Source organism: Gopherus flavomarginatus, chromosome 12 (genome assembly GCF_025201925.1).
Source record: "Gopherus flavomarginatus isolate rGopFla2 chromosome 12, rGopFla2.mat.asm, whole genome shotgun sequence".
Taxonomy (NCBI): Eukaryota; Metazoa; Chordata; order Testudines; family Testudinidae; genus Gopherus; species Gopherus flavomarginatus.
The window spans coordinates 1,105,077-1,130,703 of NC_066628.1; the positions used below are offsets into that span (position 1 = coordinate 1,105,077).

At 57.7% G+C, this 25,627-nt stretch overlaps 2 protein-coding genes across 5 annotated transcripts in view; both read left to right on the forward strand.

The window, feature by feature from the left end:
* LOC127033084 (major histocompatibility complex class I-related gene protein-like) lies at nt 1-25,155 on the forward strand. Its single transcript, XM_050920887.1, has 10 exons — nt 1-108; nt 4,164-4,427; nt 21,247-21,522; nt 22,073-22,348; nt 22,562-22,684; nt 23,330-23,362; nt 23,690-23,713; nt 24,559-24,609; nt 24,686-24,718; nt 25,151-25,155. Exons 1-10 carry the CDS (start codon nt 48-50, stop codon nt 25,153-25,155), a joined length of 1,146 nt encoding a protein of 381 aa, XP_050776844.1. The 5' UTR covers nt 1-47.
* LOC127032755 (uncharacterized) overlaps nt 10,451-25,627 on the forward strand; it is a 73,188-nt gene continuing 58,011 nt past the window's right edge. For 2 of the 4 annotated variants that reach the window (XR_007768900.1, XM_050920293.1), the window contains exon 1: nt 10,451-11,716. The gene's annotated coding sequence lies outside the window, so the exon portion shown is untranslated. Of the gene's footprint in view, nt 11,717-11,784; nt 12,533-18,340; nt 18,558-25,627 lie in introns of those variants that run through there. The other 2 variants (XR_007768902.1, XR_007768901.1) reach the window with 2 other exon arrangements.

Here is a 25,627-nt window from a genome sequence, read left to right on the forward strand (position 1 = left end):
CGGGACGGGGGAAAGGGCCCGATCCCTGCCGGGCGGACCGGGTGGCGATGGCGCTGCTGCTCCTGCTGCTGCTGCTGGGGGCTGCGGCCAGCCCGGGGGGCGGCTCCGGTCAGTGCGGGGGGGGGTGTCAGCAGCGCCGGGCTCTGCGGTCGGACCGGAGCGGGGGGGTCCGGTCAGTGCGGGGGGGGGGGGTCAGCAGCGCCGGGCTCTGCGGTCGGACCGGAGCGGGGGGGGGGTCCGGTCGGTGCCTGTCCGGGATCCCCCGGCGGGGGCTGGTTCTCGGCCTGTCGCGGGTTCGCGCCGCCAGGCTCGTGGCCCCGCTGTGCCCGGCGCTGCGCAGCCCGATCGCGCGGGGGGGTCGGTTCTGGTTTGTCGGGTCCCGGCTGCAGGGACCATCCCGGCCCGATGGTGCCGATCGGTGACTAACCGGATTTGGGGTCTGGGTCCCCGCTGCCCGCCCTGCCCCGGGGCTGTGGGGAGCCCCTGTGCCAGGCGCTGCCAGGCTGGGTCCTTCCTGGCAGATGGGGCTTCCCCTGCCCCCCCCCACCCCTGTCTGCAGAGCCCGGGGGGTCAGTCACAGGGGTAAATATCCCTCCCCCCGACCCCGGGTTTAACCCGTGTCTAGACCTGAGCGGGGCTTGGCCCCGGGCTAGGCTGAGCTGTGTCCACACCAGGCCAGCCGCCCCCACGGGCAGCGATGGGTCTGTAAGTGGGGACGAGGCTTTAGAGGTGTCATCCTAGGGGGGGATGTGTCACCCCCACCCCCCGTCTCTGGCCGTGTGCCCAGGGCAGGGGAGAGGTGGAGCCCCAGGATCTGCGTTAATCAGGGCTCAGTTTGGGGGCGAGCGCCCGCTGCAGAGCACAGACCAGCTGCTGCCTGTGTGCTGTTGGGATCTCCTGGGATTGCTGGGTAGGAGCTTCGGGATCCCCACGGGGTGTGCGGGGAGAGGGGCAGGGGCATGTCCTGCTTTTCCTGGCGTGGAGGTGACTCTCCCATATCGCGAGCTGACCTTAGTATCCGGCAAACTGGTTGAAACAATAATAAAGAACAATATTGTCAGACATGGATGATTTGTTGAGGAAGAGTCAGCATGGTTTTAGTCCAGGGAAATCACACCTCGCCCATCTACTAGCATTCTGTGAGGCGGTCAACAAGCACATGGACAGGTGGGATCCAGTGGGTATAGTGGACTTAGCCCACGTCCAGACTAACCCGCGGCATCGGCGGGTTAAAATCGATTGCTCAGGGATCGATATATTGCATCTAGTCTGGATGCGATGTATTGATCCCCGAGCGCGCTTACATCGATTCCGGAACTCCATCAACCCGAACGGAGTTCCGGAATCGACACGGAGAGCCGCGGACATCGATGCCGCGCCGTCTGGACAGGTGAGTACCTCGATTTTAGAAATTCGACTTCAGTTACGTTATTCATGTAGCTGAAGTTGCGTATCTAAAATCGATTTTAATACCCTAGTCTGGACGTGGCCTTAGACTTTCAGGAAGCCTTTGACAAGGTCCCTCACCAAAGGCTCTTCAGCAAAGTAAACTCATGGGATAAGAGCGAAGGTTCTCTCATGGACTAGTAACTGGTGGGAAGATAGGAAAAAAAGGGTCGGAATAAATAAATGGTCAATTTTCAGAATGGAGAGAGAGAAATAGTGGTGTTCCCCAGGGGTCTGTACTGGGACCAGTCCTATTCAGCGTGTTCATAAATGATGTGGAAAAATGGGTAAATGGTGAGGTGGCAACATTTGCAGATGATAAAAACTACTCAAGATAGTTGAGTCCCAGGCACGCTGTGAAGAGCTACAAAAGGATTCACAAAACTGGGTGACTGGGCAACAAAATGGCAGATGAAATTCACTGTTGATAAATGCAAAATAATGCACATTGGAAAACATAATCCCAACTGTACATATAATGACAGGGTCTAAATTAGCTGTTACCACTTCAGAAAGGTCTTGGAGTCATTGTGGATAGTTCTCTGAAAACATCCACTCAATGTGCAGCAGCAGCCAAAAAACTGAACAGTGTTGGGAATCATTAAGAAAGGGATAGATAATAGGACAGAAAATATGTTGCCTCTATATAAATCCATGGTACATCCACATCTTGAATACTATGTGCAGATGTGGTCGCCCCATCTCAAACAAGATATATTGGGACTGGAAAAGGTTCAGAGAAGGACAACAAAAATTATTAGGCATATGGGACAGCTGCCGTATGAGGAGAGATTAATAAGACTGGGACTTTTCAGCTTGGAAAAGAGACAGCTAAGGGGAAATATGATAGAGGTCTATAAAATCATGACTGGTGTGAAGAAAATAGATAAGGAAGTGTGGTTTACTACTTCTCATAACGCAAGAACTAGGGGTCACCAAATGAAATTAATAGGCAGCAGGTTTAAAACAAACAGAAGGAAGTATTTCTTCACACAGCGCACAGTCAACCTGTGAAACTCCTTGCTGGAGGATGTTGTGAAGGCCAAGACCATAACAGGATTCAAAAAAGAACTAGATAAGTTCATGGAGGATAGGTCCATCAATGGCTATTAACCAGGATGGGCAGGGATGGTGTCCCGAGCCTGTTTGTCAGAAGCTGGGAATGGGTGACAGGGGATGGGTCACTTGATGATTCCCTGTCTTGTTCATTCCCCCTGGGGCACCTGGCACTGGCCACTGTTGGCAGACAGGATACAGGGCTAGGTGGATCTTTGGTTGGATCCAGTAGGGCTGTTGTTAAGATAATCAGGGGTGCAGCGCCATGCTCTGCGAGTCCCTAAAGTGTCCTCTGACTGCCAGATGCTGAGCGGACAATGGGATGATTCACTCAGTGATTGCCTGTTCTGTTCATTCCCTTAGAAGCACCTGGCTCTGGCCGCTGTCAGAAGACAGGATACTGGGCTAGATGGACTATTTGTCTGACCCACTACGGCAGTTCTAATGTTCAGCAAAAATTACGATAGATTTTTGCTTTTGAGAAGGACATTATAGGAGAGAGTATATGGCCTTTAATGAATATTTGAGAATCAAGTTGTACACACAAGCAATGGCATGCGGAAAAACACTAAGGGCTGGACTGAAGGGCAAAATAACAGTTGTAAAAATGCAATCTGCATTGGTGGATGGAGTCAAAACAAAGTTTTGACACTAGGCCAGAAATTCAGTCAGAGTGGAAGTCAGTTGATCCAACAGAATAAACATCTGCTCTAAAAATGAGAAGAAAAAGTTAGAATTAAGAATTCAGGAAATCCCAGCAGCAGATAAGACAATTTGGGAAACTGCTCGGAGACTCCATGCAATCAGATATAGCAATAAGGGATTTTTTGTTTCTGAGGGGATCTGTGTAAAATGTTTCACTGAATTAAGTCTCAGGGATTATCTACACTGGCAAGTGAAAGCGCAATAACTTGCTGGCTCAGGGGTGTGAAAAATCACACGCCCCCCAGTGCAGCGAGTTTGAGAGCTTCAAAGCGCTCGTGTGGACATGCTCGGGTCCCAGTGCTCAGAGCTAATCCCCTCATTGTGGTGGATTGCCAGGAGCGTTGGCACCCATGGCAGCGCTTTGAACTTTGTGGTGCAGACAAAGCCTCAGTCGGTGAGATCAGACAGAGTGGCAGTGACCAGGCAGTGGGATGCCTGTGCCTTTGAGAACCCAGCCCTGGGAAGCCAATGCTGAGAGTTGCTGGCTGTGAGAGGGGAAATAAAAAAGCCCCTTTGCCCCCCACCATTTTTGCAAACACAGGTGTCTCAGTGCCACTGGGGTAACTGCTACCCCCTCTGCCTCGGCCTGTGCTGGGGTTTGCCTTCTGGCATCGCCTCACTCCTGGGCTCAACTCCACCTCCTCCCCCTCCCTCATCCCTGATTTTGCCCTTTAGCCCCTCTCCTAATCCTGCCTCCAGCTGCTTGACACCCCTGACCAGTCTATTTCCACCCCCCGCTCAGACCCTGGCCACCCCCCTGCTCTGATTTGCCCTCTTTCCACTTTTCAACCCCTGTCAAAAGCAGTCTGCAGAATCTTACGGGTATAAGGGCAGGGTGAAGGGCAGTGGCTTCAGTAGATGCACTCAGTGCACCCCAAATAGCACATTCCTACACGGAGCCATTTAATACACTGCAGCAGCAGCTCTGACTCCCCGCACCCCCCATGTCCCTGCAGGCCTGCATTCACTGCACTATTTCTCCATGGGGGTGTCGGAGCCCGGCCCAGGGCTGCCCCAGTTCAAAGAGGCTGGGTACGTGGACGATCAGCTCATCTACCGCTACGACAGCGAGAGGCAGAGAGCGGAGCCTGGCGCGGAATGGATGGCGCGGAACGTGGGACCGGAGTACTGGGAGGAGGAGGCACACAGATCACAGGGCTGGCTGCCCCAGTTCCGAGCGAACCTGAACACCCTGCGCGAGCGCTACAACCAGAGCGGGGGTGAGTGCGGGCCGGACACGGGGCTCGGAGGCGGGTTGGTGTGAAGGGGCGGGACAGAGGGACTCACAGCAGGGTGGGGGCTGGGGGGTTGGTGTGGGGGGAGGGAGGAGGGAGACTCGGGTTGGGGTTAGGGTCAGGCAGGTCGGTGTGAACAGAGTTTCTGTGGGGGGAAGGGCGAGGGAAGGGTGGTAGGAATGGAGAGAGGGGACGGACGCAACTTCGGGGGGTGTCAGTGTGAACAGAGGCACCCAAGGGGCTGGAAGGAGGGGAGGGGGGGCTGGTGTGCATGAAGGGAGGGGACAGAAGGACCCTCAAGGGAGGCAGTGTGAATTGGGGGGGAGGGGATGGAGGGACTCTCAGGAGGGGGGGTTGCATCGGGGAGTCTGTGAACAGGGGCACCCGAGGGGCTGGGAGGGGGGGAGCTAGTGGAACTGAGGGAGGGGACTGAGGGACCCTCAGGGGAAGGCAGTGTGAATTGGGGTGGAGGAGACAGGACCCATGGTGGCAATTTCTCATGGGGGGGGTCAGTGTGAACGGGGGGGGCTGCAGGGTGGGGAGGGGTTCATGTGAAAGACGTTTTTGATGCCCTCCAAAGTGTGAATCTCTTGCTGTCCCTGTCACGGACTCACAGATCGTGCCCCCTCTTGGCCCTGTGCGGTCCGTGGGGGGTGCCCCTTCCAGTGCGACAACCCTTCTCGGGGGTCCTCTCTCTTGGGGTCAGGCCCCTCCACCTCCTGGAGCTGCACCTCTCTGAGCCTCAGCATGTCTGTCTCTGCCGTGGGCCCCCTCAGGGAGTCCCCTCGCTCTGGACCCCCTGGGCCTCCTCACCCCCGAAGGAGATGATATCCCCCCCCGCTCGCCCTGTTCTCTAGCCCGGAGCCACTCTCAGCCAGCGTAACACAGGAGGGTTTATTGAGAGTTGAACCCAGCACAGGAAACTCTCAGGGCTCAGGCCTGGCTTCCCTCAGCACAGCACATCCCAGTCCCCCTGCAGCCACGGGGGCTCTGCCTGCTCCCCCTCTCCAGCCCCGAGCCCCTCTGCTTCCCAGCTGGGCCTCCCATATCCCCGGCCCCGAGCCCCTCTGTCCATTGGCTTCTCTCCAGGGAAACAGGGTCATAAATGGAAGGCCTGGGTCTCCTCTCCTCTCAGCCCCCATGTGGCTGGAGCCTGCTGGTCAGATCACCGGGGTCCTCTCCCTGCAGCCCATTGTCCTCCCACTGGCCAGAACCGGCTGGGTCTCCTGAGCCGGGTCTCCGGGTCACCAGTCGCTGGGGTCTCCATTCTCCAGGCCATCGGCTGGGGTCCCAAGTTCCCTCTCTGGTCCTGTGTACCAACAAACTCCCTCTCCTCTCACCTCATTAAACCAGTAACACCCAGGGAAACTGAGTCTGCCCCCCCCCACCCCCACTGCATGCAACCCACTGGAAAACACGGAAAAACCAAGAAACCCCCCACAATTCGTCGCAGTCCCCACCCCAAACACCCGAGACTTCTATCAGTCCCACTTCCAGCTGAGTTTGCCCCCCTTCAGGGCCCCCTGCCCCCTAGTCCAGCTGTGGTCAGTTCCCAGGCAGACCCTCACAAGTGTGAGGGCCAGAAGGTCCCATCAGACCTGGCTAGTCCTGTCTCCTGGTCACCCTGGCCAGAAAATCCCACCTGCAGATCCTGCATGCGGGACCCTGTTCCTCCCTGCTGGGACAGCGCCACTGTCCCAATATCGACACCCCAAGGCAGGGTGCTGGGACAGTTTGTACATGGAGGGGGAGGGCTGAGAGCCACTGAACCAAACTGGGACCCTGGGTATGGTGGGATCCACTTCAAGCCAGGGGGTGCAGCAGCACCCCCTAGTGCCAGCACCTCTGCCCCATATGTTCAGAAATCACAAGTCAGGTCCCACAAATCCTGAGTTTGGCTTAAATATCAGTTTTGTGGTGATTCTGTTGGCGGTTACAGCAGAGCCCTGTGTATCCGATCTTAGCTGGGATCTGGAGCGAGATCAGATCATCAGAAATCCGGATAACGGGGAAATGCAGTGCCACAGGGCCAGCTAGCGGCCATAGGAGAGAGCTCTTGCTTCTGGCCCTGGACTCCTGGGTGTCCGGTTAATGCAGAGAGCTGCCAATGGTGGGTTGGATAAATGGAGTTGTGCTCTCTTTTTATTTGCCTCTGGTTTGTGTCTTTAGGGGTCAAATTTCCAGGGTTCTCTCTGCCGCTAGGAGGGCTGTAAGGAAGAGCTGAGATTCCCCCTAATCCCAGGACTCCAGGCGCTGGGTCTTTACCAAACCCACCCAGTGTCCTGAGAGGCACAGTACAGTCAGGCGAGCGGCAGCCCTGCGTTCACCCAGTCCTGGGGAGAAGCCGCTTAGCAGGGAGCCTCCCTAGAAGGAGTTTTGTCTTGTCTCCAGTCTGAGTTTATTGACGGTCGGTTCCTCTCCCCTGCTCAGAACCAGGGTCTGACATCGACTCGGGCTGGCGATTCAGAGAATCAGCCCCTGTAATGTGCAGAAACTCCCTGGCTGCCTGACTCCTGGCAGCACAAACCCCAGCACGTGTGGCTTCCCTTCCCCCCACCCCCGGTTGGACCCCCCCGAGTGAGGCAGGTTCCCCTACTCACTATCAATAGAGGGGTAAAGAGCCGTTCCTCATGCTGGGTCCCTGAGGGGGGGCTGTAGCCCCCTGGCCAGGCCCCGAGATTGTGCTGTTGTGCGTTGTGATCCATAAGCGTTGAGTGCCGGGCGCTGCTGACCTCCCCTGCTAGGGACAGGTCTCTGCTGCTTTTGCTCCACCGTGCCTGCCCTGCCCTGCCCTTCCTGAGCAGGGACTATCACTGCCTGGTCTCGTGACTCCCTGTGTCTGGGATACCGGCCTGTGGCATCGGTCCTCACCCCGGAGTGTCCCTAGCCCCTCCTGGTATCCGCCCCCCAACACTGAAGTAGCAGCAGTGAGAGCAAATTCCCTGCCTGTTCCTGACACCTGGGTTCCTTGTGGCTCAGATGCAGTGCAAAGGCTGGGAGCAGTCGGGGTAACTGAGGAGCTGAGAGAGGGGGAATTGCTGAGCAGGAACGAGGAGTGAACCCGGAGAGTTATTGGGGGTGGCTGGGAGAATTGTGGAACAGGTTGTTTGGTGGGAGATTGTTCGGGAGCTGGGGAGCCTCCCCCCTGCAGACCCTGGCTGATCCCAGCCTCTCCCATTCAGTGAGGAACATCTGCCCCTGTTCCCCTGGGGCCCTGCACCTCCATTCCCATTCAGTCTGTCCCCCTACTAGCCCTGCTGAGCCCAGTCTGTGACCCCCTAGTAGCCCCATGTGTCCCGCTCTCTGTCCCGCCCCCCCATATCCCGACCTGGCCCCACAGGCGGGGTGCTGTGGGGAACCCCGCTGGCTGTTCTGGTGCCATAGCAGCCCCTGGTGGGATGAAGGTGTAACTGCAGCACCTCTCCAGCTGAATGTATCTTCTGCAGAGGAAAAAAATCTGGGGGGGACATGAATTCTGCATGTGTAGAGTGGCAGAGAACTCCCCCAGGAGTGGTGTGTGCAGAGGGGGCTGTGGCTGGTGGGACTGTGTATGGGGGGGAGGGGGAGATTGGTCCTGCTTTGAGCAGGGGGTTGGACTAGATCCCTCCTGAGGTCCCTTCCAACCCTGATATTCTATGGTTCAGAGGCAGTTCCTGCCAGACCCTTGACCCCACTTACTACCATCTGGAGAGACGGAGGGGACCCAAAGTGAGTGGTGGGGGGCGGGATCCCATGGGTGAGCTCCACCCCCTATCTCCAGCCTGGCTGCACTCACCCCCCCCAACTACCCCTCTGCTGCTGGCTCAGACAGGGGCTTGGCTTGGGCAGTGTTGGGGATGGGAGGTGTGCGGCGAGGGAGCTGGTGTGTGTCCATGGGCAGGGACCGGGGCAGGTGTTGGGTCAGGATCCCACCCCCCCAGCAGTACAGGGCAGGGGCCCATTAGTCTGTGTGTGAGTTTTGGTGGTTTCAACCTTTCCTGCAGTGCCCAGCCCGCCCCCTCCCCCCCCAGGGCCGCCCCACACACACCCCTCCCGGGTGCCCAGCTCAGAGCCGAGGGAAGCAGGAATTCAGCCTGACACACAAACACTCCCATGGGGTGTGAGTCTGTATGGCCGTTTCACCCTCTTGGGGTTGGTGACGCTGCAGCTTCCTGCTTACCTCTGGTTGCCCCACCTGCTATCCCCTCCAGATTCCCTCCTACCCCCTCCCACAGCCCTCTGCCCCCCCCCCCCCCAAGTTCCCTCCTACCCACTCCCACGTTGCCCTGTTCCCCCTCTGGCTCCTGGGTGGGGGGCTGCCCTCTGAGTCTCCCAAACTCCCCCTCAGCACTGGGTGCGGCAGAGTCCCCGTCAGTGTCTCCCACACACAGATCTACCCCCCATGGTTAGCACTGGGGTGGCACCAGGGGGCCAGTGAGCGAGACTGAGCGTGGGGAAGGCGATAATCCCTGGTGCTGAAGGACGGGGCTGCAGGCCCAGCCGTGACACACAGTGCAAGCGCCCCACCCCCCAAGGCAGCTCCTCTCGTGTGCACCCAGATGCCTTGGAGCTGGGGCTCTGGTCCTGCAGCACCTGCCCCACAGGGTGCTCTTGGCCTAGGTGCCAGCCCTCCTGCCCAAGGAGGGGGCAGGATGCAGGGGGCGTCCCTGCCAGCTCGCTAGGCAGATGGGGCTCTGCAGGGGGAGAGGCCCCAGCAGGTGTCTGCCCATCCCCCTAGCAATTGGAGCTGGGGGGGGGAAGAGGCGAGTTCTCCTCTCTGCCCCCATCCCCTTAGCAGTCAGGGCTGCAGGGGCAGGAGTGGCCTTCACCGCCTGCTGCTGATATATGGGAGGGGGTCTGCTCCCTCCTGCCCCCCATCCCCCCTGCCCCCCATTCTCAAGTCCCATGCCCCTCGCTAAGGGGGTGCTGGGGGACAGTCTCCCCACTCACAGCCCCCCATCCTGGGAACAGCTCCCAGCACTGAGCTTTAAGATCTGCACCCCAGGGTGTCCTGGCCCTGCTGCCGCCCCTGCGCTGCCTCCTCTCCCCCCACCCAGGGCAGAGCCTGTGGGCCTTGGGCGGCGCCTCCTGGCCAGGGGAGCCCCAGGGAAGGGGCCTGGGCTAGAGCAGGGCCAGTGGGGGGCAGAGGTGGGTGTGTAATTAGGATGGGCCCTACAGGGAGGTGGCTCTTGGAGGCTGGGAGAGGAGGCTGGAAATCAGCGTCCCCAACCCTGAGTGTTCAGACGTCCCGCGTCAGACCTAGACCCCTCGTGAAATCAGTTTCAGTAGCCTGGGATTTTACATCACAATTTCCTTCCATCTGTGTGTTCCCGGCTCTGTCCACAGGGGCTGCCCCCGCTGCAGCTCCCAGGCAGAGCTGGACCTGCCCATCGCTGCCCAGAGGAGCCGCCAGGTTCCCGCTTTGCCCCCCAGCGCTGCGGGACGGTCCCCAAGGTGCTGCTGCAGAGCAGGACAGAGTTTGCTTTTGTAGCTGTGTCTGGGCCCCACCTGCATGGGGGAGCTACAAGTCTGGTCCCTCCAAGACCCCATCAGTCACACATACACCCCCCCCGGCTCACCCCATGGAGGGCAGTGTGGGGGAGAAGAGGGATGGGGCTGCCTGACATGCACCCCCTCGGGCCCCTGGCTGGGGGTCTGTGTGTGTTCTGTGTCAGCCGCCCAGCATGTCCCAGCAGAGCCGGCCGGGCCAGGGACCATCCTGGAGCCCCTGTCCTGAGTCTGGAGCAGCAAAGCCGCAGGCTGGGCACCTCATCCCCTCACCCCCATCAGATGTGTACCCAGGGCCAGGGCCTTTCCTCCCCTGCTGCAGCCTGATCCCTGGGGGAGATTTCCAGTCCCTGCCAGGCTCTGTCCAGCACGAGTTGGAGGAGGGTCAAACCCTGGGATTTCCCATCATGGACCCGGATCCGCCATAGTGACCTTTCCCTGGAGTGGCCTGCGCTGTTCAGACTCGGTCAGAGTCTCCTGCTCTGGGGACACAGGCCAGGGACTCAGTGCTGGGCACACAGTGGGGTCAGGCCCATGGACCGGGACTCTCCCCTCTGTTAGGGCATCCTCTGAGCCCTGCGGTGAGAGACATCCCTGTCACCCTCAGATTGCGCTGGGGAGCAGCCACGGGACAACTGGACCAGTCCCCATGGCTGTCAGCCGCCACCTCCTCTCCAAAGCCACAGGAAAAGCAGAGCAGCTCCAGGGAGCTAGACCCCGGCACAGGATCCGGCAGCTCGGTCCGGTTCAGAGTCTGCTGCTGCCGATTCTCCAGGGAGGGCTGAGGGAAGGAAGCAGGAATCCAGGTCTGGGAGGCGCAGGAGCCAACAGTGCCCCCAGGAGAAGGGACAGTGCTTGGATTCGGAGCAGGAGCCATGGGAGAGGGAGAGCAGGGAACTCCTCCAGGCGGGATTCTTGGAAGCCACGTGGAAACGGGCGGCGTCCAGTTCAGAGCGACCGCCCGAGGAAATGTAGATGAGGAGGAGCGGGGTCAGAACAGCAGCGACCCCACTCAGCAGTGTTACCCCTGTGGTTCCCAAACCCACCTGGTATTTCTCTCAGCTTGACCTCGACAGACGTGATCCAGGAAGAGCAGGTGCCCTGAGAGATGGAGCAGGGGGGCTAAGAACCAGCTGGAGCCAGAGTTCATTTCCTCTCCTGAGGTCGATGGAGCACGAACACCCCTAGTTCAGGACACGGCAAGGCCTCTGCAGGGAGACGGAAATCTTACGGCCCCTAACCAGAAGGGTGGGCACAGCACCCTGGAGACACCACGTCCCTCACAGTCCTGCTGCGTCCCGCGCTCTGCCCAGCAGGACCAGCTGGCCTGTGTGAATCTGGCCCTTTCACAAACAGCAAATGCTTGGGTCTGGGCGCTCAGAACGACTCCCCTGGCAGCAGCCATCTGGTCTGACTCCCCTCTGGACACCTTGCGGGACTCAGCAGGGGCCAGGGCTGCAGTGCGGTTGCCTGTCGGCGTGTGCAGCTGGGTGCCGAAGACAGCTGGCCAGGCTGTAGTGACCTGAACTCCCCTCCCCACACGTGGATGGTGCCAGCTGGGGAATCAGTGGGAAGGCAACGGATGACTCCTCGGACAAAGCAAAGATGCCCCGGCTCCTGCCAAGGCCGCCGGGGGGCTGTAAATCCTGCTCCAAACCCAGGCTGCCTTTCCCAGCATCCAGACCAGCCATGCAGCAGGTGAGATGATCCCAGCCACTGCAGGGAAAGTGTCGACACCCAGAGGTGGCTGATCCGGGGGGACACCCACAAGGCAGCCTCTGGTCCCAGTCACTGTGTGACACGAGGACAGAGCAGCGCACAGGTGGGTCGTCTTCTCCAGTGTGCGTATCCTTGTTCTCTGGTCCCTGCACCAGGTGAGTTCTGCGCTGTCCAGAGAGCGTGGGCGCTGGTTCTGCCCAGATTGGCCCCTTCTCCCTCTCCCCCGGCCCCTCGGGAGGGGGGGGGTGCAGGCGGCTGTCCCCCATCTCCTGCAAACAGGGGCCATAGGACCAGTCCCAGAGAGGGGACAGGGTCTGTACTTCATCCTGGCCCTGCTCAAGGAGAAATTGGGGCAATAGGACCGTGCTCGGTCTGGAACATCTCTGGGAGAGCCCTGGGCAGCCCCGATTAAAGACAGACATTTAAGTCCCACCCTGGTGGTGATCCGCAAAGGGCCTGTCTGTGCTCCATGGAACTGAGACACAGCCCTGCCCACCCCCCTTCGTCAGCATCACCTCAGAGCTCGGTGTCACCTCTGCATCCCAGCACATCCGGTTCAGCTCCTCGCCTGTTGGCCTCGCCACAGCCCCCGGGTACCTGCCACGGGTTCATTGTCAGGGTCACTGCCCTCAGACAGGAAGGGGTCACCTCTGGCCATCCTCAGCGACGCTCCAGCCAGAGGGTGAGCGGCACAAACCACTTCCCAGGCACTCCGGATCCTGGGACCGCGGGTTCATTCTGCGCTGGGAAGAGAGACGCCTGGGCTCCACCCCACGGAGAGCTCGCCTGGGGCTGGGAATGACCCACCGTCTCTCAGGGGTTATTGCTCAGGAGAGAAGGGACAATTCCCTGCTTTGCTCAGGACGGCCAGCAGCCTGCAGGAGGTCGCAGCCTGCCCCAGTGTCACTGCTGGGTGTGTTGTGTGTTGAGTGCACTGGGGTGAGTGCACACAAGAGCTCCAGTCGTTCCTGCTGTCCCTGCCTGCTCACACCTTGGTGCGTCTGAACAGGAGAGTCTGGCTTCCCCGGAGCCTCAGCACCTCTCGGGTGGGGCTCAGCGCCCGTTGTTTCCCAGAGCCGGGCCGGACAGGAGAGTGCTACGGGCAGTGCCAGCTGGGAGGGGCGAGTGCTTGCGTGGAGTTCAGCTCAGCACGGAGCAGGGGAGGGAACCTGGCATGAAGTGGGTGCATCTCAGGGTGATTGGCTGCGGGCTCTGGCCTTGTCCCCAGGTGGAGCAGCTCCCAACTCCGACCCGACATCAGCACAGTGCCCTGCATCAGTGAACAGGGTGGGACGAGGTCGTCATCACAGCAGGACGAAGCCAACCCTCTGATGTCCTGTGTACAGCAAAGCCCCTAGCGTGGCCGAACTTGGCGTGGTCAAGGAATGAGGCGTGACGAGCGACGCAAGGGAGAGCTGGCTCAGGCACCGAGGAGCCTGCACCCAGACGTGCTTCTGTTCCTAGTGAGGGAATTTCCAGTCTCACTGAGAGACCCGTTTGCCTCTCACCCACGCTGCAGGGGCCCCTCCTTTCCTGGCTGAAAGAGGGGTCCAAGGGCTATAGGCACAGAGGGCATCTCCCGGGGTGGTCAGTCGGTCCCCTGTACACCTGTCCCCTGCTCCCCAGAGCTAATGGCGATCAGTTTATGAATGGGGTCATGGCGGGGCTGCCTGTGACGGCACGGACAGGACTCCATGACCCAAGAGCTCTCTTTGTCCCATGTCCTAATGCGAGGAGCCTAGGTAACAAAATGGAGGAACTAGAGCTACTGGTGCAGGAAGTGAAACCGGATATTATAGGGATAACAGAAACATGGTGGAATAGTACTCATGACTGGAGTACGGGTATTGAAGGCTATGTGCTGTTTAGGAAAGACAGAAATAAAGGCAAAGGTGGTGGAGTGGCATTGTACATCAATGAGGAGGTTAACTGTAAAGAAATAAGTGATGGAATAGACAAGACAGAGTCTGGGCAAAAATCACACTGGGAAAGAAAGCTACTAGAGCCTCCCCTGAGATAGTGCTTGGGGTGTGCTACAGACCGCTGGGATCTGATTTGGATATGGATAGAGACCTCTTTAATGTTTTTAATAAAGTAAACACTAATGGGAATTGTGTGATCATGGGAGACTTTAACTTCCCAGATATAGACTGGAGGACAAGTGCTAGTAACAATAATAGGGCTCAGATTTTTCTGGATGTGATAGCTGATGGATTTCTTCACCAAGTAGTTTGAAGAATCAACAAGAGGGGATGCTATTTTAGATTTGGTTTTGGTGAGTAGTGAGGACCTCAGAAGAAATGGTTGTAGGGGACAACCTTGGTTCAAGTGATCATGAGCTAATTCAGTTCAAACTAGATGGAAGGATAAACAAAAATAGATCTGGGACTAGGGTTTTTGATGTCAAAAGGGCTAACTTTAAAGAATTAAGGAAATTAGTTAGGAAAGTGGACTGGACTGAAGAACTCGTGGATCTAAAGGCGGAGGAGGCCTGAAATTACTTCACGTCAAAGCTGCAGAAACTATTAGAAGCCTGCATCCCAAGAAAGGGGAAAAAAAACATAGACAGAAGTTGTAGACCAAGCTGGATGAGCAAGTATCTCAGAGAGGTGATTAAGAAAAAGCAGAAAGCCTACAAGGAATGGAAGATGGGAGTGCTCAGCAAGGAAATTTACCTTATTGAGGTCAGAACATGTAGGGATAAAGTGAGAGGCTAAAAGCCATGTAGAGTTGGACCTTGCAAAGGGAATTAAAACCAATAGTAGAAGGTTCTATAGCTATATAAATAAGAAGAAAATAAAGAAAGAAGTGGGACCCCTAAACACTGAGGATGGAATGGAGGTTAAAGATAATGTAGGCATGGCCCAATATCTAAACAAATACTTTGCCTCAGACTTTAAATAGGCGCTTAGGGATAATGGTAGGATGACAAATGGGAATGAGGATATGGAGGTAGATATTACCACAGCCAAGGTAGAAGCTAAACTCGAACAGCTTAATGGGACTAAATTGGGGGGCCCAGATAATCTTCATCCAAGAATATTAAAGGAACTGGCACATGAAATTGCAAGCCCATTAGCAAGAATTTTTAACGAATCAGTAAACTCAGGGGTTGTACTGTATGACTGGAGAATTGCTAACATAGTTCCTATTTTTAAGAAAGGGGAAAAAAAGTGATCCGAGTAACTACAGGCCTGTTAGTTTGACATCTGTAGTATGTAAGGTCTTGGAAAAAATGTTGAAGGAGAAAGTAGTTAAGGACATTGAGGTCAATGGTAATTGGGACAAATTACAACATGGTTTTACAGAAGGTAGATTGTGCCAAACCAACCTGATCTCCTCCTTTGAGAAGGTAATAGATTTATTAGACAAAGGAAATGCAGTGGATCTAATTTACCTCAATTTCAGTAAGGCATTTGACACGGTCCCACATGGGGAATTATTAGTTAAATTGGAAAAGATGGGGATCAATATGAAAACTGAAAGGTGGATAAGGAACTGGTTAAAGGGGAGACAACAACGGGTCGTACTGAAGGGTGAACTGTCAGGCTGGAAGGAGGTTACTAGTGGAGTTCCTCAAGGATCGGTTTTGAGGCCAATCTTATTTAACCTTTTTATTACTGACCTTGGCACAAAAAGCGGGAATGTACTAATAAAGTTTGCGGATGACACAAAGCTGGGGGGTATTGCTAACACAGAGAAGGACCGGGATATCATACAGGAAGATCTGGGTGACAGGTAAACTGGAGTAATAGTAATAGGATGAAATTTAATAGCGAAAAGTGCAAGGTCATGCATTTAGGGATTAATAAGAAGAATTTTGGTTATAAATTGGGGACACATCAGTTGGAAGTAACAGAGGAGGAGAAGGACCTCAGAATATTGGTTGATCACAGGATGACTATGAACCACCAATGTGATATGGCTGTTAGAAAAGCTAATGCAGTTTTAGGATGCATCAGGCGAGGTATTTCCAGTAAAGATAAGGAGGTGTTAGTAACATACAAGGCACTGGTGAGACCTCATCTGGAATACTGTGTGCAGTTCTGGTCTCCCATGTTTAAGAAGGATGAATTCAAACTGGAACAGGTACAGAGAACAGCTACTAGGATGATCCGAGGAATGGAAAACCTGTCATATGAAAGGAGATCCAAAGAGCTTGGCTTGTTTAGCCTAACCAAAAGAAGGCTGAGGGGGGATATGCTTGCTCTTTATAAATATATCAGAGGGATAAATATTAGGGAGGGAGAGGAATTATTTAAGCTTAGTACCAATGTGGACGCAAGAACAAATGGATATAAACTGGACACTAGGAGGTTTAGACTTGAAATTAGACAAAGGTTTCTAACCATTAGAGGAGTGAAGTTCTGGCCCAGCCTTCCAAGGGGAGTAGTGGGGGCAGAAGACATATCTGGCTTTAAGACTAAGCTTGATAAGTTTATGGAAGGGATGGTATGATGGGATAGCTTAATTTTGGCAATTAATCAAAGATCAATTGCCAAATTATCAGCAGGTAAGTATGCCCAGTGGTCTGGGATGTGATGTTAGATGGGATGGGATCCGAGTTACTACAGAGAATTCCTTCCTGGGTGCTGGCTGGTGAGTCTTGCCCACATGCTCAGGGTTTAACTGATCACCATTTTTGGGGTCGGGAAGGAATTTTCCTCCGGGGCAGATTGGCAGAGGCCCTGGAGGTTTTTCACCTTCCTCTGCAGCATGGGGCATGGGTCACTTGCTGGAGGATTCTCTGCAGCTTGAGCTCTTCAAACCATGATTTGAGGACTTCAGTAACTCAGACATAGGTTAGGGGTTTGTTACAGGAGTGGATGGGTGAGATTCTGTGGCCTGCGTTGTGCAGGAGGTCAGACTAGACGATCATAATGGTCCCTTCTGACCTTAAAGTCTATGAGACTGAGTCCTGTCTCTCCAGGGGATCTGTAGGGAGAGGGCGCCGGAGATGTCAGCAGCTTCCTATTGGCCAAGGGGGCCCTGGTTCCCTGATCCCAGTGTGGCTCAGTCTACCCCCTTGTCCTCCTTTAGGGCAGGATGTGCTATCCCAGGGACCGCTCTGTCCCCTAGAGCCAGCGCACCCCAGACTGACAGCCTGGGCTTTGAGCAGCCTCATGTGAGGCTCGTGTGGTGACATCTCTCTGCTAGCATCCAGGAAAGTTCCCACAGGATCTGCCTAATCTAGAAGTGGGGGCAGTTCAAGCCGTGCTACAGGAGACGGAGTTTCTCTGCTTCTTCGCCAGCTCTAATGCAGGGTTTGGAGTTCGGACCCAGGGCTTGGCAGTCTCAATGTCATATCGAGTGGCTGCTCTCCCTGGGCAGGCAGAGGGTCTCTGTACTCTGGGATATCCAGCGTTTGCTCCCAGATGCATCCCTGTCTCATACTTCTCAGACTCATTCAGCGCCAGTGTGGGACCTTCTCACCCTGACTCAGGGCCCCTTTGAGCCTCTCAGGACGATATCCCAGTGTTTCCTGTCCATCAAGGAGGCTCCCCTCATAGCCCGCCCTCCCCTGGTTGCCCTCCCTTGCACCTGGGGGTGTAGGAGTTCGGGGCCTTATCTCTTACGGCTTCGTCCTGCACGTTCTTCGAGGTGTGCTGCACACGTCCATTCCGACGTAGGGGTGTGTGCACCCGAGCACCGTGGATGGAATTGTTCCCCTAGTGGTACCTGTCGGGTCGGTTCTGGCAGCCTCTGGTGCCATGCACTCACAGTGTGGGTATAAGGGGCCGTGCCAAGCCTGCGCCCTTCAGTTCCTTCTTACCGCCAATGGCAGCTGCTGGAACTTCCCTCCTCGCTTCAGCCGGATTTTCTAGTGGGTTTCTCAGTTCATTGTGTGTCGTTGGTTAATTGGAAGTCATTTTTAGCAGTGCGAGTGCTTGAGCTCCGCGTCAGTGCAAAGCGTGGCTCCCGCCAGTCGGGGCTTATGGCACAGCTCTTCTTTGCCAGTGCCCAAGGAGAGGCACCGCGGGCACCGAGACAAGAGCCACTCCCTGGCTCCGAAAGGGGCCAGGCCAGGAGACCGGGACAGAGCGAGACCCACACCGGGCCACTCTCCCTCGCCGGCACCGCTGCAGCTGCCGCTAAAGATACTCACGCGGGTCCCGCGTACCTCACCAAGGGATGCACCACCCTCCTGCTGTCAGCGTACCAGACACTTCACGGTACCATCCACCCTGGGGGCGTACGTGGCAGCTAGGGACCTGCTTACACTGCTGGTACCAGGGTCCCTGGACGTCCAGGACTCGGCATCGTCAGCACCATCTGGTGGCCAGGAGACCTCACCCGGCCGTAGAACGGCACCGAGACTGTTCTCCAGGGTGAGCACAAAGCCCACCAGGACTTACTGCACAAGTGGCTCAAATCTGGGCGTACAGGCGGAGGTGGGGGAAGAGTCCCTGAGGCCTTCCCGGCTAGCTGGGTGGCAGCAGGCCTCTCGTCACTCTTCCTCTACCTGAGGTGATCACAGAAACCCCTGAGGCTCTGGCAGAACCCAGCCTTCCTCCCTCGCTCTTAAGCGAACAGAGCAGGAATATTTTTATTTATTTATATACACACACACACACTCTCCCTCTTTCTCTTCTCTCCGCCCCCCAGTGGTGGCAGCCGGTGAAAAGGACCATCAAGGTCAAGTGGGGCCCACGGCAAACACAAATGATCCCCAAGAAGTTGGCCTTGTTCAGTAGGAAACCCCCTCGCCAGGGGGCTGCAGCTCCGCATGGCGACCCAGCAGGCCTGGCTGGGTCACTGTGATTTTCACAGGTGGGAAGCGATGCAGAAATGGCAGGACCTGCTCCCCCAGGGCGCCCAGCCGGAGTTCCCTGCCCTTGTGCAGCAAGGGAGAGCAGTGGCCTGGGCTTCCCTGCAGGCAGCCCTGGATGTCACGGGTTCTGCGGCCAGGTCAGTAGCCACGGCTCTCACCACGCGCAGGAGCTCCTGGTTACAGTCTTCCGGATTTCCACGGGACGTGCAGCAGACGATCCAGGGCCTCCCATTCGAAGGTTCCTCGCTCTGTTCAGAGCAGACAGATGCCAGGCTGCCTGGCCTTAAAGAAGGACTCTGTTATAACTGTGACGGGAAGGGAACAGCCATCCTGTGTACAATACTATAAAATCCCTCCTGGCCAGAGGCACCAAAATCCTTTTACCTGTAAAGGGTTAAGAAGCTCGGGGAACCTGAGCTGGGGGGTAGGACAGTGTAGGGGCTGGAGGGGAGACTCTCCTGGGTGGGAATCAACGAGGAGCAGACACCAAAAGGCAGGAGAAGATGGTCAGGAGCAGAGGCCCAGGGGATGGGGAGAGCCTGGGGAGGAAAGCCAGGCGGGGACCCCCAGTACCTGGAGGGAGAGGGGGGACCGTTCTAGCTAGTTCATTCCCCTGCTCCCATGGCCCCAGCAGCGTGGTGGCAGGGCTGTGAGACGTGCCGTGTTGGGGGGAGCAGGTGGAACCCGGCAGCCTGCCCAGCCCTGGCTACCTTTGGGGTTTGTGTGCAGACGGGGGCTAATTGTGTCCAACCTGCGCTGAGCTCAGGCTGGTGCCGGCTGCGGGGACGGTTACTGAGGTCGCTCCTGCCCCCACCATTACTGGCTTGGCCTGAACTCCCTGCAGTGACCCGTGGTGGTGGGGGGCTGGCTGCACGCCCTACAGGGGCCTGATTCGCAGAGGGGGGTGCCCGGCTCTCCCTAGGCATAGGGCCCTTTTCAGTGTCTCCAGCTAGGCCCCTTCCCCAAATCGCCTGTCACTGGTGAACATGCAGCCGTCTAGACTGTGGTTTTCTCTGTGTCTGGGATGGGGGGAGTGTGAGGGTGTTCAGGACCCTGGCTGGACTGTTCTCATCACCCTACTGCACCCACAGCTCCCTGCTTCTGTTCACTGAGCCAGGGGCCTGTCCTGCTCCCCCTTCAGTGTTTCTCCTGCCCCCATAGTCACCCTTCCTGCCCCTAGGTTCTCTTTCCTGTCCCCCATGCCCTCTGCCCCAGCATGTCCCTCTCCTGACAGCCAAGGGTGCAGCCATGTACAAGGGCAGCCCTGCTTTGGGTTCCTGGCAAACCCTGGCATGTGGGGCCACCTTAGCCAGGGGCAGAGTCTCTGCCGCCTGCCCAGCTGTAGGGGAACAGGAGCCATCCTAGCACAGGGCGTCCTGTGGCTCCAGCCCTGTGGGAAACAGCAGGCAGGCAGAACAGGAGCAGAACCACGGGAGTTTGCTCCTGAGCCATGGTCACGCCCCAGGGTGCTGGGCGGTGCCTGGAGCTGTGCCTACAAACTGGAACAAGTCGATACTGGGAACATGGGGCACATGTGGGGTGAGGTGCTGCTGGGTGGGGTCGGTGTGAGCGGGGAGGGGGCAGAGGGACCCTATGTGGTTGCTCCAGTCAGAGCAGGGTTAAAGATGGGGACCCTGTTCCCTCTCTCCATGCCAGGGGGTGGGCTCCCATCACAACCCCTCTGGCTGTAGCCCAAGTGTGTTGGGGGCTCCCTCCAGAGAGCAGGGGCTGAGCTGTGGATGGGGAGACTGGCCCCCAGAACAGGTGGGGCACTGACCATAGTGTGAGGGACAAGGGATGGGAGCAATGTCAGTGTGGGTGGGCTTTCCCCTGCTGCAGCCAGAGCCCCACCTGCACTGGGAAACCCACCCACCACTGTGGGGGCACATGTGGAATTGTGTGAGCTCTGGTGGGCACAGGGCTGAGGGGACTCCAGGATGGCCAGGCTGCAGACAGCTTGCAGTAAGGGGGTGCGGTGGGCCCCACTCACCTCTCATGAACACCCCTGCCAGCCAGATGTGTGTCTGCTTTTTCCAAGTTTACATTGATTTGTGGTGACCCCTGCCAGCAGTGAACCTTCTTGGGCAGGTTGTCAGTGGCTCACCCCCCTGGCCGAGTCTCACAGTCTGTGTGTGAAACACACAGAAAATAGACCCCTTCTGGGGTATGCCGTCCAACAGGTCCTATCAGTGTACCCAGCTTACAGCCCCTCCTGGGCTCGCTCAGGTATTGTCCCCTGCTCTGGTGTGGAGCCGTGCCCCCCACTGCTTCCTCCCTGGGGGCTCTTCGCCTGGGCGGCAACATAACAATTTGTGACTCTTCTGGGTTTCCAGCACCCTCTGGGCTACTCCTTCCTCAGAGTTTTAGCCACCCACTGAGACTGATAGGAGTGACCCACGCCCACCCACCCGCTATTCCAGGTCTCGACTCAGGGACCCTATAAGTAGCAGCTGTCTGCTGCTTTCCTTTAACTGTCTGCTACTGCATTTCCCTGGGCCACTACCCCACAGCCCCGGGACTTTTCTTGCAGCCTGGCTCCATCCAGCACTGATCTGCCCAGCCCTGCAGCCAGCCAGGAGCACCGTACTTGCTCCTTTGGCTCCAGCCAGCAATTGAGCTCCTCTGCCCAGCAGCTCCTCCTTTTATGGTCCTGCTGGTCCCTGACTGGCTGCTCCCTCCTGCAGCCTCTCTAGGCAGCTTAGAGGACTTGCCTCTCTCAGGGCTGGTGCCCCCCATCACAGGGGCCTGCGGGTGTTAGAGAATCTCTAGCTGCTCTCTGTGGCTCAAACCTTGAGCCAGCCTGGGCCTCGGCACTGTGTGTTTCAGGATTTCACACTTTCCAACTGAAGTACGGCTGTGAGCTCCAGGATGACAGCGCCAAAGGGGTTTTTTTTGAGTACGCCTACGACGGGCGAGACTTCATCAGCTTCGATATGGGCCAAGGGGCCTGGGTGGCAGCAGATGACGGGGCTCAGATCACCAAACAGAAATGGGATGCTGACAGGAGCATCGCTCAGAGAGAGAGAACCTACATGGAGCAGGAGTGCATCGAGTGGCTGGGGAAGTACCTGGAGTACGGGAAGGAGACGCTGCAGAGGAGAGGTGAGGGGGCATGTCAGACCCCGGGGTCACTGAATGGGGTGTATCCTCACTGCAGAGATTGCTCCCCCACGTCCATCATGCTGAGCATTGTCTCTGGCAGGACGTTTCTGTCCGCGCCCATCGGGCAAGGCCCCAGCATCACCGCAGGAGCCGCCTTTCGTCTCCCTGTCCCGTCCCACCCTGTTCAGCGCCACCCCCTCAGCGGAGCAGAGCCCCTCAGGGTGCCTGTGCCATTGTCCTATGTATCAGAATCAGATGTGAGAGCGCGGCTGCACCAGCTCCCATCGCTCTGGACATGGACAGGGCAGTGCTGTCCCCTGCCATGCATTGTCCGAGCGCTGCCTGCTCTAGCTGGAAGGGGGAGCAGACTGTGGGTACTGGGCGGGGTACAGGGGAGCTGGGGGCTGGGCTGGTGCCTCTGGCTAGTGCTAGAGGGTCTCTAACACCCCCAGCCGCCTTGTGATGGGAGGCACCAGGCTCTCAGCTGCTGCCTCTCCCAGGGGATCCAGCTCAGGGAGTTCCCTCTAACTCCATCTCTCCTACCTCCCAGAGCCACCGCGGGTGCAGGTGGGCGACCGGCCGAGCCGGGACGGGCTCACCACCCTCTCTTGCCGGGTCCACGGCTTCTACCCGCGGAGCGTGGCTGTCGTGTGGCTGAAGAAGGGGGTGGCCATGCCGCAGGAGACGATCCAGTGGGGGGTGCTTCCCAGCGGGGATGGGACCTACCAGACCCGGGCCACCATAGAGATCGACCCCAGCAGTGAGACCGATTATACCTGCTGTGTGGAGCACCCCACCCTGGTGCAGGATCTGAGAGTGCCCTGGGGTAAGCGGGGACTGGCTTGGGATGGGCAGAGTGAGGATTTTGCGGGGGGGGGGGAGGGTTATGAGGCTCTAATGAGAGGCAGGATGACTGAGCCATGTAATGGGGATTTCAGGGGAGAGACACAGGACACCAGTGGGGAGCAGGGAAACTCATCCCTGTAATAGGGTGAGAGGGTTTGGGGTTCCCCTGATCACTGGCCCGTTCCCATTTCAGTGCCCAAGTCCAACGTGAAGCTGATCGTGGGTGTTGTTACTGGGGTTCTCGTGCTGGTTGCTGCCGTCGCTGGAGCTGTTATCTTCCTCAGTAAGTGCCGGGTGGGGCACCGACGCGCCATCTGTGCCAGGCCATTGTGACGTGCCCATCACCCTAGAGCCTGGGCTGGGATTGCTGACCTTCTCTGGCCTGGCTGGGCCCCTGCACCCACCCCTACAGCCCCCGGCGGCAGTGCTGTGTGGCTGCCCCGCTCTGCTGCTGGGCCCAGGGCTGTCTGGCAGGGAACAAAGGGGCAGTTTTCTCTGGGCCCCCCGAGCCACAGAAGTTGAATGGTGCTAACTTGGCACGTGGGGTCGCAGCGCCACACTCAAGTCTGTGCTGTGACCCTGTGTACCAGGGCACAGGGCCCAGTCCCACAGGACAGGAGCCACCACTATGGAGTGAGTGCAGGGCAGGCTCGCTCTGTAACTCCTCTCCTGACCCACCCCTGGGGCCTCCCCTCAGTGCTTTTACACTCTTGGAAGGATTGAGGGCTTCAGATTTTGCCCCAGGCCCCCAAAACCTCTGTGTGGCCCTGATGGGCCAGGCCTGCCCACCAACCAGAAACCTGGGGAGGGGGTATGGTTCATACAGATCCCATCCCTGGTCAGTAAGTCCCAGGGCTCTGGGAAGGGCCGGGTACCCCATTTCTGGGCTGCAGACACAGTCTGGAGCCAGGTCCTGCCCCGGGAGCAGCCGCACTCACTGCGATCTGCTTTGTCTCTGCAGGGAAGAAGGAAGACGGCTACAAAGCGGCTCCAGGTAAGTGCTGAGCCCTCCCACCGCCACACCTTGTCCCCGTCCCTGTGACCTGGTATGTGGCAGCCTGGGGCCAGTCCCAGGAGACCTCCCCTAGCCCCCCATGACTGAGGAGCTGCAGCAGTGGGACTGGCCAGTGACACTAACGCCCTGGCTGTGCCTGGGTGCTCTGTGTAGGTCGCCCATCACCGTGGTGTCTGGGCACAATGGCAAAACACCAACACCTGGGTCAGTCACTGGGGTGTGTACGTGTATAACCAGTGTGGGGCGGGGGGAACCGGGACCCTGTGTTCCGCCAGATACTGACCCCGGCTTCCTTCTCCCCCACAGCTCACGAAGGTTCCTCCAGCTCCGGTAGGTGACGGGAGGGTGACACTAGCCCAGGGGACGTGCTGCTCTCGCTGAGGCTGCTGGGGGTGGTACAGGACGTGTTAACACACCCTAGGGTTCCTCTGTGGGGTGGGGGGGTCCCTGCTGTTTCGGTGACACAGGGAGTTTGGCTGCACGGGGAGATTGACCGGTAGAGCTAAATTATTCTGTTACAGCTGGGCTGGTCAGGGGCGGCTCTAGGCATTTCGCCACCCCAAGCACGGCAGGCAGGCTGCGGGAGGTCCACCGAAGCCGCAGGACCAGGGGACCTCCCGCAGGCAAGCCGCCGAAGGTAGCCTGCCTGCCGCCCTCATGGTGCTGGCAGAGGCCCCCCGCAGCTTGCCGCACTTGGTGTGCTGGGGCCTGCAGCCGCCCCTGGTGCTGGTCAATGTCCCCATGTGGATGAGCCCTGATTAGGCTGCATTTAAAGGAACCTAGGGGAGTTAGTGGCGTATCAGCACCCAACGCCCTTCGGCCACATTGAAATTCCCAGCCCGCAGTCTGCGGTGCAGTCTGGCATTCAGTGTTGCCTCGGGCCTGACATGGTCCTGGCATTGTCTGGCCTGGGTCTAACCCCGCCCCCTTCTGCTGCAGCTGTGAGTGGGGTTCGGTGCCAATAGGACGTGTTGTACTCCGAGTGAGGGGATGTCAGAGCCTCAGCCCCACTGATTTCAATGGGGTTTGGGCTCCTGAGTCACTAAGGTACTTCTGAGAGTCCCACCCCCATAGGTACAAGACTCCAGTGGGGGCCAGCACAGGGATCTTAGCCCTGGAGAGCAGAGATCAGCCCTGGCTCCTGCTGGCTCACCCTGTGCCGTCCCTCACACCAGGCGAAGTGCAGCCGCTCGGCCAGGACAGCGTCACCCCCATCCTGCAGCAGGGTAAATGCTGACAAAGGGGCCGAGCAGGGATCAGGGCTGGAGACACTAACACCCCCCTTCTCCTTCTTCTCCCCAGGAAGTGACCAGGGATCAAACACCTGCATCAAGGGTAAGTGAGGGGGAGACCAGCCAGGGGGATTCAGTGGGGAGAAGCCCTTGCCCAGAGTCCCCCAGGCCTTGCCCCTCTGACCAGCTGGCCCCAGGGAGCCCTGCCCCTGATCTCCCTGCAAGGGGGTTGCTGAGTGCGGGGGCAGGTCTGCATCTCTCCTCTGCAGGGAGGGGTTCCAGGCAGCGGGACTCCGGGAGGGAGTCGTGGTGTCCCTGGCTCTAGGGGAAGGGGCCGGGATGTGTCACAGCTGCTGCGCTGGGTGCAAGGAGCAGTGATCACTGTCGGCTTTACGGTCTCCTCCCCCTCAGCACGGGGTGTAGCGCCCAGTCAGAGCTTTACCCCAAGCGCCAGGGGAGCCCAGTACCGTAGCTGGCACTGCTGGGTCTGCTCACCCTGACCCCGGCGCTGATTGTCCCTGTCTCATTTCTGCAGCGTAACGGAGCCTGTCAGCCCCGGCTGGGGGGATCCCAGACACGAGGGGAGAGACCGGAGCAGATCAGGCTCCTGGGAATGCAACAGCTCATCAGCACCTTCCACAGCCTGCTTAAAGCCTTTGCCTTGATTGTACCCGAGCTAAACACCCGCCTGTGAGACAGCAACTACAGCATTCTCTTTAGAATTGAAACCTCCCTGGCTGCAGACTGGCTGAGATGGTCAGGGTTGTGTATTGTTTGATTTCTGCAGAACTTTTAGCTGGGTTTTGAACAAGTTAAAACTTGTCACTGATGATCTTGTTTCTATAGAAAAAAGCAAGCAGGGTTGGCTGGAATAAGTTGTTAGCATAGTGCTGGACCCAGCACACACTGTTCTGTCTGCTTTGATTGTTACAGACCCAGATTTCAGTTTCTGCCGTGATTAAGGGATTAAGATGTTCTTTTTGCTGCTGCAGCTTCCTGTGTAATGGGCTAA